Genomic DNA, 13,191 nt, shown 5'->3' on the forward strand with positions numbered 1-13,191 from the left:
AATGGGGGTGTTTCCATGCTGGGGTTTTTTGAATTGGCTGCTGGAGGCCTCTGGCCTGAGTCTGCGCTCCTAGGAGATGCGCAAGAGGGATTGCTGGCGTCTCGGTGCAGCATGGAGGGAAGCGGTGCAGCATGGAGGGAAGCGAGGCTTCTGTCAGTGTGGGAGCTGTGCTGACTGCAGCAGATCTCGAGAGTCCCCGTTCTTCTTCCAGTCAGGGCATTTTTTTTTTTTCCAAGCTTGAAAATAAGACTTTTGTGAGAATTTCACCTGTATTTTCTAATGTGATCAGAGGATGCCCCTGACTCTGGTGTGAACAACTGTTCCCCGAGCTTCCTGGTTCACTATTTCTTTTTGTTTTGTGGTGCCGGGATGGAACTGGGGCCCTACATGTATTAGGTGTGTGTTCTGCCATTCACATTCCGAGCTCACACTGCCTGTCCTGAGGTGTGAGCACAGCTGCCTTCTGCTGGTGTTCTGTGGCAGGTAAAGGCTGGCGGTTGCTCCGGTCACCCGCTCCCCTGAGAGTGCTGCCTGCCCAGTACTGACTCACTTCTCCTGGCAGGAGTGATCCCTGACCACTTCCCCTCTAAAGATCACATTGAAATCTACCTGCTGGGTTGCCCATCCCTCCTTAGCTGGGCCCTCCTGACACTGCCCCTCCTACAGGCGTGGGGACCTGCCGTTTGTTGTGACCCGTCGACTTGTCCGGAAAGGCACTGGCGACTGCTCAGACGAGGAGGTTGATGGCAAAGCAGACGGAGCTGAGGCCAAGCCAGCTGAATAGGATCTTCTGCTGCCTGAGACGACAGACAGACAGACGGCTCTGCCTCCCCTCCCCAACCCTCCACACCCCTGCCTTGAGACTGCTGTGATCATGACCCCCTCCTCCCAGGCCTTACTGAGGGCACTGGCTTCCTCTGCTGCCGCCCTTTCAGCCCTCCTTACCCTTCAAGAATCTGATACCAAAGAGTCCAGGCTGGCCCAGGCTGGCCCAGGCTGGGTGACCAGCAAGGTTTTGCCCCACTTGCCTGAAAGCACAGGTGGTGGGCAAGGAGGGCAGCCATGGGAGTGGGCACAAGAGTTTTCTATGAATCTATTTTTTCTTCAGATAAAGGTTTTACTGCTCAGGCCCTGTAGAAGAGTTGTCACCTCCCCCACCTTTGCTGCCAGCTCCCCCACTCCTCCCTCTGCTATTGGCAATCACACATGGTGACCTCACACCTGCCTGATGGCCCCCTTCCCTGGCCCTTCCTGGTCCAGAAGGAGCAGTCCAGGGCTTCCACCTCTGTGCTGGGTGCAGAACAGGGGTACTCGGAGAATTTGCCTCACTCCCTCCTGGGTAGCACGGGGGCCTCTGCTCCTTCCGATTGTAAAATGTCTCAAGTGCAATGCTCCTCCCCTCCCTTGCCGAGGGCAGACTGTCCTGGCACCGGGGCAGCCAGACAGGGCATCAGGGCCACACTGAAAAGGCCAACAACCTTCGGGTGGCTTCTCCCAGCACTCTAGGGGACCAAATGTATTTAATGGTTAAGGGACTTGCAGGCCCAGCAGCCAGAATATCCAAGAGCTGGGGCCCGTGTACGCTCTTGTGCCTCTCCTAGGATTGGGGCCAAGTGTGGCTGAGCTGCACCGCCGACACTATAGCTTCAGTTTTTGAAAGTTTTTCTACATGGATGTTTTTGAAAGAAAAAAAAAAAGTTTTTTCTTTTTTCCTTTCTTGAAGTAAGTTCTGGGTGTTTTCACTACCTTTCCTCTGGAACCGTGTTTAGAAGAGAGTAGCCTGTCCTACAATGGTCTACACTGGTTGCTGAGTTTTCCTGTGCGCCTCACTGTTTTGTAAATGCTGCGTTCAGACTCCCTCACGGCAAGGCTTTTTTTAAAGGGAAAAAAAAAAAAAAAACAAAACCCAAACTAAACAAAGTCAAATCATGAAGCTATATATGCCGGAAAAGCTCTGAGCTCAGGTCCCAGTTGCTGCCTCAAAGGAGTGAGTGGGACTCGCACCCCCTTTTTTATATAATAAAAGTGCCTTAGCATGTGTCGCAGCTGCCACTACAGTACGCTGGTTTACAGGTGTTCCCACTGAGCGTCACAATAAAGAATACCGTGTCCTACTCTGTCGTGTTTGGGTGTTTGTCCACAACAGAAGGTGGCCCAGCAGGGCTGTCCCAGCAGGGCTGTCCCAGCAGGGCTGTCCCAGCAGGGCTGTCCCAGCTGTCCCGAGAGACTGCACTTGGCTTTGTGGTTAGGCTGAGAGGGCTCTGAGAAATCTCAGGCAGCCCCAGGGGCTCACAGCCTGAGAAATTAAGAGGCCCCACCCTCCATGCAGGTAGAGGCTGAGCTGCCATGGGCCCAGGGCTCATTCAGGTTTGCCTCTCTTTCCACATGCTGGGTCTCTTTTTTTCTCCTAGGAGGGAGTTATCACACTGGGAGCAAGGTGCTGCAGGTCTAGAGGCAGCAGTCTCCAAGGAGGGGCCGCTGTATGCAGGGCAAACACCCCACAGCAACAGTAGGGGGTGAAGCCCTTGCTCCAGGAAAGAAAGCTGTTAGGGAAGAAAGGGTTCAGAATGTGTCCTAGACCAGCAAGGTGCTATGGAGAAACCAGGCTTGGAGACAAGACTCCATCAATGGGAAGAGGAGAGGAGGCCACACCCCCAGAGCAGCCTGGATCCTGCTGGATTTCCCTGGGTTCCCTGCTGGTTCCTAAGTGTGGCTCTTCACAGCTTAGCGTATCTCCTGTTATCTGAGTTGTTTTGCAGCCTGGGACTTGGAGGAGTCTACGTCCTTGTGCTTGTTAGCAAGGTCTGACCTCCAGCCCTTGACTTGAGTTGAGTGTTGATTTTTCTAGTCAGGTTTTGTGAAGGAATCTTTTGGGCAAGAGCTTGCCACAGCCAGCGTCTGTGTGGAGCCCAAGCCTGGCCAATACACCAGCTGCCAGAGTTGATGGTCTTTTTTTCAAAAGTCTTTTTATAGTATGAGTATTTTGTCTGCATGTGTGTCCTCCATGTGTGTACCTGGTCCCTGTGGAGGTCAGAAGAGGGCACCAGATTCCCTGGAACTAGAATTCAAGGCAGCTGTGTTCCTAACCTCCAAGCCATCTCCAGGCCTGTCACGGTGTACATTCCTACAATCACTGCAGACCCGCTGCTGCCTCAGTCTGGACTCGGGATGCCACCAGCTTGCCAGGGGATTCAAGTGCATGCCAAGCTCAGAGAGCCTGGTGTGGACCCACAGGCGTGTCTCTCCAGTCTGGACAATGGAGATGGGAATCCTTGCTCAAACCCTGTGGATGCTTCATTTCCACTTCCGAGTAAAATGAGCGGAAAGCCCTACCTACACATCAGCCCGTGCTGGTTCTTCCTTTCCTAGGGTAACTGTAGCATCACCACATGCCAGATGGCTTACAGCAGAGAGAGCTGCTGTCAAGTTCCAAGCTGAGGGAGAATCTGGTGGGTCTGTGTGTTCCATGGCTTGTCGCGGCCGCCAGTGTGTGTTTTGTTTAAACACAGCCTCCTCCCTTTGTCTTTAATTTTTTTTAAAGATTGAAACATTTTCAATATGCACTTATCATTGTCTGCGTGTATGCCTGGTGCCACGGTGGTCAGAAGAGGGCATCAGATCCCCCCCAACACGCTGGAGTTACGTGGTTGTGAGCCACCATGTTGGTACTAGGAATTGAATGCCAGGGCCTCTGCAAGACAAGTACTCTAAGCCGTGGAGCCATCTCTCCAGCCCCTGAAAATTTAAAATATACTGTGTGTGTGTGTATGTGTGTGTGTGTGTACGTGTGTGTATGTGTGTGTATGTATGTGTGTATGTATGTATGTGTGTGTGTGTGTGTGTGTATGTGTGTGTCGCACATGCACGCTTGGAGGGAGTAGAGTCCAAGGGATCAAACGCAGGCCGTCATTGGCAGCAAGGGCCTTTACTCACTGAGCCATCTTCCCAGCTTGTGCTCTTTCTTTTTAAAAACACATTTTAAATAGAGTTTTGTTTTATGTATGTGTGCTCTATCTGCATGTACAACTTCATGCCAGAAGAGGGCATCAGATCCCACTGTAAATGGTTGTGAGCAGCCAGTGCTCTTAACTGCTGAATTATCTCTCCAGCCCCTCTGTGTCTCTTAAAAGGACACTCGGCATTAGATCTAAGGCCCACACAAGTAATCCCAGATTCACAGTTTACAGGCCCTGCCGAATCCCACTGCAGCCTCCATTCTGGTTATAGCGATCAGGTGCTGTAAATTTCAAGGCATGATAGTGACATCAGCCAATGTTCCTTGGTGACTGAGGAGCATGGTGGAGCCCTGGACACACACTGCAGAGCTGCCTAGTGGAGTGCCCCCTCCTCCACACTCAGGAATCTGCTGAACTTGAAGCTGGATCCTCTCTGGTTAAAGCACTATCTTCACGCGGCAGAGTCTCGAGGTGAACTCCAGCCCCTTGGGTCCATTACTCATCCTGTTTGAAATCAGAATCCCAGAGCTGCTGTGTTGAGGCAGCAAATGTGCCTGATGCTCCTGATGGTTCCATGTGCACCAAACCGAGGGCAGAGGGCAGTGTTCCATGGAAATCACGGCGTCAGGGTTTCTGCTGCTGCAAAGAGAATATGACCATGATGACTCTTAGAAAGGAAAGCATTTCCTTGGGGCTGGCTTACAGTTCAGAGGTCTAGTCCATTATCATGGCAGGAAACATGGTGGCATGCAGGCAGACATGGTGCTGGCGAAGGAGCTGAGAGTTCTCCATCTTGATCCACGGGAAGTCAACTGTAACAGTGGTTGTGGCTTAAGTATAGGAGACCTCAATGCTCACCTCCAAAGTGACACACTTCTTTCAACAAAGCCATACCTCCTCCAAAAAGGCCACACCTCCGAATAGTGCTACTCCCTTTGGGGTCATTTTCTTCAAACCACCACACATGGTTCAGATCCTGTCATCTTTATAGTTAGTTCTCAACCTTGAAGCTGACACATTTGGAGCAAGGATGTCCCTTCTGAGCAAAGACAGGACAATTCTCTGAATGACACTGGTGGTCAGGCTGCAGTGGCTGGGAGCAATGACTGCCCTTTCCTTTCCAAGGCCATCATCCAGGGTTGCCTGTTCTGGGGTATCGAGTGTAGTGATCAGCTTGTCCTTGCCAGTGTTTGCTGGGATCAAGGTAACCATGGTGGCCAGGTTCATTTGACTGCTGATTCCTGTACAGTCCACTAGGTGGAGCTGGCTCTCTGCCTGACTTGCTCTGCAGGTTTTCTTTCTTTCTTTCTTTCTTTCTTTCTTTCTTTCTTTCTTTCTTTCTTTCTTTCTTTCTTTCTTTCTTTCTTCCTTTCTTCCTTCCTTCCTTCCTTCCTTCCTTCCTTCCTTCCTTTCTTTCTTTCTTTCTTTTTCTTCCTCTCTCTTTTCTCTTTCTTTCTTTTTGGTTTTCAAGATAGGATCTCACTGTGTAGCTCCGTGGGTCCTGGAACTAGCTCTTGTAGACCAGGCTGGCCTCAAACTCACAGAGATCCACCTGCCAGGGCTTCCGTAGCTCTGGGATTAAAGGTGTGCACCATTACCACCCGGTTCTTGTGCCATAGTTTTAGGGCTGTTTCCTTTGCATTAGGATCCCGGTGGCAGCAATTGCTGAAGATTTGGGCTGAGACACCAAGCCCTATGCTGTGGTAGACATCCTGGGAGATGGCTTTGGATGGCAGCAGTAGAGTTGTTGTGTTGTAGATCTTCAGGTGTTAGCGAGTTTCTGGGCTTCAAGACATCTATCCTGCCAAGTAAGTCTGCCACCCAGACCAGGCTACTCCACCCAAGACTGCTTGAGATGCCTGTTCTGTTCTATTCCACACTCCGATCAGAGGGTCCCCATCATTGCAGACTTGATTTACCTGGTTCTTCACCTTGCAGTAGTTTCGTCTGGCTGCTGAATTAATTAATGTCAATCCTGGTAAAGACTTAATGGAAGGGAAATTCAGAAAAAAGAAATGACCCAAAATAACCATAAGCAGAAAGGGGGCTCTCAAGAGCCACAATGCTAGAATACCTGTCAATACCAGCTGGCATCTTGACTCCACCCCTGCTCCTCTGATGGGGACAAAGTAGTTCCTGAGATACAAGAGGCCCAGAGGCCTCTTATCCAGTTCTCCTTTGAGCATCTGTTCTGGTTCAGGTCCTGTGGGGGAAACTGAAGCCCCAGGTGATTTGCCAGGGGGTCCAGACTGGTCAGCTGGACACAGCCCTGCATTTCCTCTGACTCCTGGTGTCAGACTGTGGGTGATGGAGGCCGAAAGCTGGCGCTGTCCTGGGTGTCGGGATAGGCGTGGAGACCAGGCTTGGGGACCGAGAAGGGGCACATTGCCAACCGTTATCCACAGAGCCATCCCGGCTCTGTCAAGATAGCATTGCTGGGTGTGGAGAGAGACCGAATGTAAAGAGGCACAAGCTAACTCAGAACTTGGATTGCTTTCTTGTTTTTTGAGACGGCAACTCCCTAGGAACCCCAGACAGACCTGGGGCGCCCCATTAGTCTGGCTTTAAAGTCATCGCCTTTTTGTCTCAGCTTCCTGAGTGCTGGAATTCTAGGTTTATACCACTAATGTGGCTTTTAATGGTCACGCTGGGAGCTTCGGTCTCAGAGTGAAAGGGTCAGTGTTGGCCTCCATCTTGCCATCAAGAGCTTGTGTTCTCACCTGATGGACAGAGCATGCTGACCCCCGGAGGCCACTGCCCATCAGCGGGATGGGTTGGGAGCAGGAGACAGCAGGCGTTGGGAGTCAGGTTGCCATGGAGACTGTGGGAGAGTGAGGGAGCAGGAAGAACAGAACTGTGGAGGAGGGAGGGCTGAGGCAGGATGGCCTTGAAGCAGGGAATGGTCGGGAGGGAAGAAGGGAGGGGCTGCAGCAGGTTGGAGGGCTGGTGTGCTGACTGAAAGGGCTTCACCCTGACCCCGAGAGGTCACTGAGGACTCCTTAGAGGGAGCAAACTGTCTTCACTCCTTTCCCCAACTCCCTGGCCAGGGGAGGAGTTGCTGAACTCTGTCTGCTCAGGCCGCAGCTGGGGGAAAAGAAGGCTCCTATCAGGGCCGCACAGCTGGCCAGGAGCAGGGCAGGGCTGACACAGGCTCCACTTCCCCCAGTGTGGCCTCTGCCCTTCCTGGAACAGCCATCCGAACTGAGCCACAGGCCCCTTCAAGAGATCCACTGTGCCCACAATACCCAGCTGCGGTCCACAGCCAGGTCAGTGCAGGGTTTTACCGAGGGGCCAGAGATGGAGAATGGGGGCTTTCCTTGCGTATCAGCTTCTCTGCCTTGGTTGGGGAGCAAATAGTCACAAAAAAGAGTGCCAGAGCAGAGAGAACTTTATCTGGTCATGAAGGGAAAGAATATTAATCCACCCCAGAGAACAGGCTGAGAGACTCCAGGAACTCTGGGCCCTCCTCATTTGGTTGCTTCTTGCACAAACTGGGGTTCTCTGTTGTGGTGTCTGCTAGTTGCCTTGACTGAGCTCTGAAGAGGTTGGGAGCTAGGCAAGCATTGGTAAAATGAACCCTGTGGAAGTTACCCTTGTAATGGAGCGCTGGACCAAATGGGCCTCAGTGTACCCCGTGTGTGTGCTCAGCCGAGCAGGTTCAAGTCTGAAGATGAAGGTAGTGAAGAGACAGTTGCACTGTGAAGGAAGGTGCCATTTCATCTCATCTGGTTACTCGGGGGACATCTGCAGGCCTGTCGCTGTTTCTGCCAGGCCTCTGTGTGCCAGGAAAATACCGTAAGAAATGAGTCTTACTGAGTACGCCATCCCAGAGGAATGGAACTGCTTTTAATGTTTAGTTTTCTGCGTAGGAAGTAAGTCAGTTTCTTTTCACTTTTTTTTTTAAGTTTTTTGTTTTTGTTTTTTAGTTTTAATTTAGTTTTGTTTTTGTTTTTAGAAATAGGGTAACCCTGCTGACCTAGCATTTGTTATGGAGACCAGGCTGGCTTTAAATTTACAGAGATTGGCCTACCTCTGCCTCTAGAGTGCTGGGATTAAAGATGTGCACCACCAAACCAACCTAGATTTATTTTTCAAGTTCACACACACACACACACACACACACACACACACACACACACACACGTGTGTGTGTGGAAGCCAGAGGACAACTTGTGGGAGCCAGCTCCCTCTTTTCAGTATGTGGGACCTGGGATTGAACTCTCTTCATCAGCCTTAGCTGCAAGCACCCTTGCCTGCGGTGCCATCTTGCCAGCCCTCTCGATAGATCTACGGGAAATATTCTGAAATGGCGGCAAAGTACTATGCGAGGAACATGCCCTTGGCACTATTGTTCACGTAGAGGGTTGGATATGATATGAGGTCCAGTGATTAGGGAGGATGGCAGATGGGTTTGGGCATCCCAGGGCAGGCACAGAACAGACAAGATGTGGCAGGAATCTAGGGCCACCTTGGATGCAGGATCCTGAAGGAGTGAGACATGGGCCTTGGGAGATCCCAGGGGCTCTGGTGAATATGCCCCCCTGCAGGGCATAGGCATTGCTGTGGGTGGGAAGCTGTTCGTAATATGCCGCATGGGTAGGAGGACCCTGCTGAATAGTTAAGGGACCCAAGCTTAGTCGCCAGAGGGTAGGGCATGGCTCAGAACGGTTTGGGTTCGTGAGCTAGCTCTAACACTGTTCTGAAGACTGGGGACATTAGCTAACCTCGTGGTCATCCTTCTCCATTGTGATGGGGCCACAGTGCTTCTCATCTCATGGCACGTGTGCAGTGGATGTCTAAGGATCCCCGTGTATCCCGGACAGTAAATGTCAGTCTCTATCATTAGTCCACACATGCGCTCCTCCTCTTGGATAGCTGCCAGAGCATCCTGCTCCTCTTGCCTTCTGTGTCCAAATGCAGTTCCTTCCCCCAGGTTCCTCATCCACTGATCCTACCAGAGCAGGAGGCCTTTGCCTTGTCTGGAGCAGGGGTGGGCAGTTAGAGCCATATGGCTGGCTGGTTTCTTGCAGAGTCCATGGGAGAGAAACACTCTGTGTAAAGGCTGATCCTTGCCAGACACCGTGGAGGGACCTGAGGGACCCTAGTTCCCTGCCTTCTCGGCAGTTGCTCCCCTTCCATCACACGGTGTGCTTTCTCCTCGCAGCTCGGACCCGAGACCCTGCAGTGGACACCATGGACCCGCCACCCTGCGAGGGCTCCCCAGGTATTTGCGTTCCTCTGGCTTCTTCTCCTCTGTGCCCTAGGCCGCCATTCCTGAGTGCAGAGAAGTTGAGAACAAGAGAAGAGGAGACCCAAGGGGGAACTACAGGAACTCTCCTGGGGCGTATAGGCGGGACTCACCTCCTCCCTGTCCTGCCTCCTCGGGTGGGACCAGGACAGTCTGGGAAGCTGACTCTGTGGATACCATCACTCAAGTGCTTCCGCTCTGTCCTCCAACCTCACTTTCCTTTCCAACTAGGGAGCAAAAACTTCATCGAGGAAGCCACTGAGTACCTTCAGCGCTTATCAGGGAGGGGAGATCTGCGGTTGCTGCTGACTGAAGATGGAGCCTGGGAGGCCTTCGTGGCTGAGGCTGAGTTGTCCAGGTCACCTGCGGTTGGGCACTCCCCCCTCCTTTTCTGGTTTCTCTTCCCTGCCTTTGGATGGTGCGGCCCCATTCACCAGTACCTTCCCCACCCAATGTCCTTGTTCACATGCTAATTGTCTCCAGAACACCCTCATGGATGTACCCAGAACTGGGCTGTGTGGGTGTCCCATTGTCTCTCAGGGAACTTGAGAGCATCAAAAGGCTAGACTATACACCATCTTCAAGGCTGACCTGGGATCGTTCATTCTCCTGGAGGTCAATGCCTTTAGTCTCCAATTCCCTGGAGGTCAGAAATGACACTAAAGCTCCCACCGCATTCTGCCTGGTTAAGACTGAGCACCCTATACAGGGTGTTCCTGGGAAAAGAAGTGGTTTGGATCCTGAATTTTCCTGATTTTAAAATATTTTCAACTATGATCCATTGTAGGAATGAGATCCAAGTCTCTCTCTCTTTTTTTTTAAAGATTTATTTATTTATTGTGTATACAACATTCTGCTTCGATGTATGCCTGCACGCCAGAGGAGGGCACCAGATCTCAGTACAGATGGTTGTGAGCCACCATGTGGTTGCTGGGAATTGAACTCAGGACCTCTGGAAGAGCAGCCAGTGCTCTTAACCTCTGAGCCATCTCTTCAGCCCCGAGATCCAAGTCTCAACATGAAACACACTTCTATATTTTTTACACCTGGCGAACATCTTAACTTCCTATGCTCTTGTTAGCACCCTTGTGTTTGAGTGTGACCTTGTCCCCTGAGGTCAACTATGGGGTTTTCCACTGTGGCATCATTTTGAAGCCATTCACACTTAGAATAGTCAGTCAGGGTTGCTCAGTTTGAATGAGCTTTGTGCCAAAGTCCCAGCCAGATGCAGACGGTCCTGTCAGGCAGAACATGACCCAGATGACCCAGCCTCCTGCTTACGTCTCAGTGGCTGAGGGTGAAAGGGAGGCAATTCACAGCACCCTAGCAAAGATTCCATGAATTAAGGGTGACTTATGTTCCAATCTCGCCTCCCTGTGTCCATCAGCAGAGTTCTCCCCCACCCATGACATGTGTTGATGACCACAGTGTTACCCTTGAGTAAGAAGCATCCTCATCAAACACCTGACACAAGAGAATTTTTTAAAACAAGGTCTTATGTAGCCCACAATGGCCTTGAACTCAGACATAACAAAGATGACCTTGAACTTCTGATCTTCCTGCCTCTACCTCCCAAGTGCTGTTACTACTGACTTGTAACATCATGCCTGGTTTTATATAGTACTAGACCCCAGCCTCACTCATGCTAGCTAGGCAGACATTTTACCTATAGTGCTAGTCCCCAGCCCCTAAAGAACATCTTTTTAAAGGTTTTTAATTTAAAAAAAGACTTATTGCCGGGCAGTGGTGGCTCACGCCTTTAATCCCAGCACTTGGGAGGCAGAGGCAGGCGGATCTCGGTGAGTTCGAGACCAGCCTGGTCTGCAAGAGCTAGTTCCAGGACAGGTTCCAAAACCACAGAGAAACCCTGTCTCGAAAAAACAACAACAACAACAACAAAAAGACTTATTTCTATTTTATATGTATGGGTCTTTGCCTGAATGTATATGTGTGTGCCTGTGCCCCCTGAGGCCAGAAGAGGGCCTTGGAACCCTTAGAACAGGCAGTTTTATGCTCCCATGTGGATGCTGGGAGTCAAACCTGGGTACTCTGTAAGAGCAGACAGTGCTCTTAGCTGCTCAGTCATCTCTCTAGCCACAAGAGCATCTTAAACAAACCAACAAAATTTATATTATTTATTTATTTTTGAGACAGGGTCTCTCTATATAGTTCTGGCTGTCCTGGAATTCACTCTGTAGACCAGTCTGGCCTCAGACTCACAGAGATATGCCAGTCTCAACCTCCTGAGTGTTGGGATTAAGGGTTTGTGCCACCATGTCTGGCAATTTATTTACTCTTTATTTATATGCATGGATGTGTACATGCACATTCCCCTGGAGGCCACAAGAGGTCAGCAGAGCCTTTGGATTTGGAGTTAGAGATGCCTGAGAGCCTTTTGATGTGAGTGCTGAGATCTAAATCCCAGGCCAGTACAAGTTCAACAAGCAGTTTTAACTGCAGAGCTGATTCTCCAGCACCTCCTGAAGAGCACCTTAACATGGCCTTTACTCACTCTCCTCTACTGATGAAGGGCCATTTTCCATTACCAAGTGTTCACCAGCAAAAGAAAGATTCTGCATGTCCGTAAAATCCCTCCTGAGCTACAGAAAGCATGTTCTCATTTGCACAGGTCATGTGCTATGGGGCCTATAACAAACCATCTGTCTGTCTATCAATCTATCAATCTATCTATCTATCTATCTATCTATCTATCTATCTATCTATCTATGGTTTTTTTGAGACAAGGTTTCTCTGTAGCTTTAGAGCCTGTCCTGGAACTCGCTCTGTGGACCAGGCTGGCCTTGACACAGAGATCCACTTGCCTCTGCCTCTCAAGAGCTGGGATTAAAGGTGTGCACCACCTGGCTTGTTCTACGTATGTATGTATGTATGTATGTATGTATGTATGTATGTATGTATGTGTTTGTTTGTAGTACTGGGCATGGAACCCAGGCCCCGTGCATATTAGACCAGCAGTCCAGCCTTGACCTAAACCCACAGCTAAACTCTCTCGATGCCTGTTACAGAGCTGATGCAGACGCACTGCGTGATGCTCTCAATGACCTCACAGCAAACATGGCCGAGGAAGACCAAGACAGGCTCCAGCGTGAGCTACAGGACACGGAGAAGTTTGTGGAAAAGTTTCCTCAGGTGAAACTGGAACTTGAGGAGCACATCAGGACGCTCCAGGCCCTTGCAGACAGGGTCGACAAGGTTCACAGGGACTGCACCATCTCCAAGGTGGTGGCCGGCTCCACCAGCACTGTCTCCGGGGTCCTGACCCTCCTTGGCCTCGCTCTGGTACCTGTGACAGCTGGGGCCAGTCTGGTGCTCTTGGCAACGGGGATGGGCCTGGGAGCAGCAGCGGCCGTGACTAGTGTCTCTACTGGTATCGTGGACTGCACAAGTGAGTCATCGGCCAAAACGAGAGCCAGCCACCTGGTGTCAAGCAGCATGGACAAAGTGAAGATGGTTGCAGAGGCTGTGGTTCATTCAGGGCCCCGAGTCTATGAGTTATCCGAGAACTGCTGCCGAGTCCTGCGATGCCTTCAACAGAGCATCTACGCCATCAAGCTCACCAAAGCCAACCCTGCCTTAGCAAGCAGTGCCAAGTGCCTCTTGACCATGGGGAGCATCTCTGCCCAAAGTGGGAAGCAGGTGAAGAACGCCTTTAGGGGCACTGCCCTGGCCATGAACAGAAGAGCCTGGGTCATGAATGCAGCCACCACAGGTGTGGCCCTCGTTGGGGATGTGATCGGCCTTGTGAAAGAATCCAAGCGTTTGCACAAGGGCGCAAAGGTGCAGTCGGCTGAGGAGTTGAGGCAGCAGGCTCAGGAGCTGGAGGAGAAATTGGGGGTGCTCATCCAGATCAATGAGAGTTTGCAGTCAGGATCAACTCAGTAGCAGGCTTCCTCTCCCAAAGCAGTGCTGGGGCATGCACTGAGAGCTGGGGCATGCACTTAGAGCTGGGGCATGCACTGAGAGCTG

General features: G+C 51.1%; 2 protein-coding genes across 3 annotated transcripts in view; both read left to right on the forward strand.

Moving 5' to 3' along the window:
* Positions 1-2,115, forward strand: part of Myh9 (myosin heavy chain 9) — an 83,967-nt gene extending 81,852 nt beyond the window's left edge. For both annotated transcript variants that reach the window (XM_013348789.2, XM_005354261.3), the window contains one exon: positions 667-2,115. In XM_013348789.2, the coding sequence (XP_013204243.1) occupies positions 667-784 (118 nt within the window). In that variant the 3' untranslated portion in view covers positions 785-2,115. The remainder of the gene's footprint in view (positions 1-666) is intronic.
* Positions 2,116-7,186: 5,071 nt separating this feature from the next.
* On the forward strand, positions 7,187-13,107 carry LOC102001739 (apolipoprotein L2). The gene is made up of 4 exons (XM_005354293.2): positions 7,187-7,222; positions 9,121-9,180; positions 9,436-9,562; positions 12,231-13,107. The coding sequence occupies exons 2-4, from the start codon at positions 9,150-9,152 to the stop codon at positions 13,105-13,107; spliced, it is 1,035 nt and encodes a 344-aa protein (XP_005354350.1). The 5' UTR covers positions 7,187-7,222; positions 9,121-9,149.
* Positions 13,108-13,191: the final 84 nt, after the last annotated feature.

The sequence above is a fragment of the Microtus ochrogaster genome, chromosome 15 (genome assembly GCF_000317375.1).
Source record: "Microtus ochrogaster isolate Prairie Vole_2 chromosome 15, MicOch1.0, whole genome shotgun sequence".
NCBI classification, from domain to species: Eukaryota; Metazoa; Chordata; class Mammalia; order Rodentia; family Cricetidae; genus Microtus; species Microtus ochrogaster.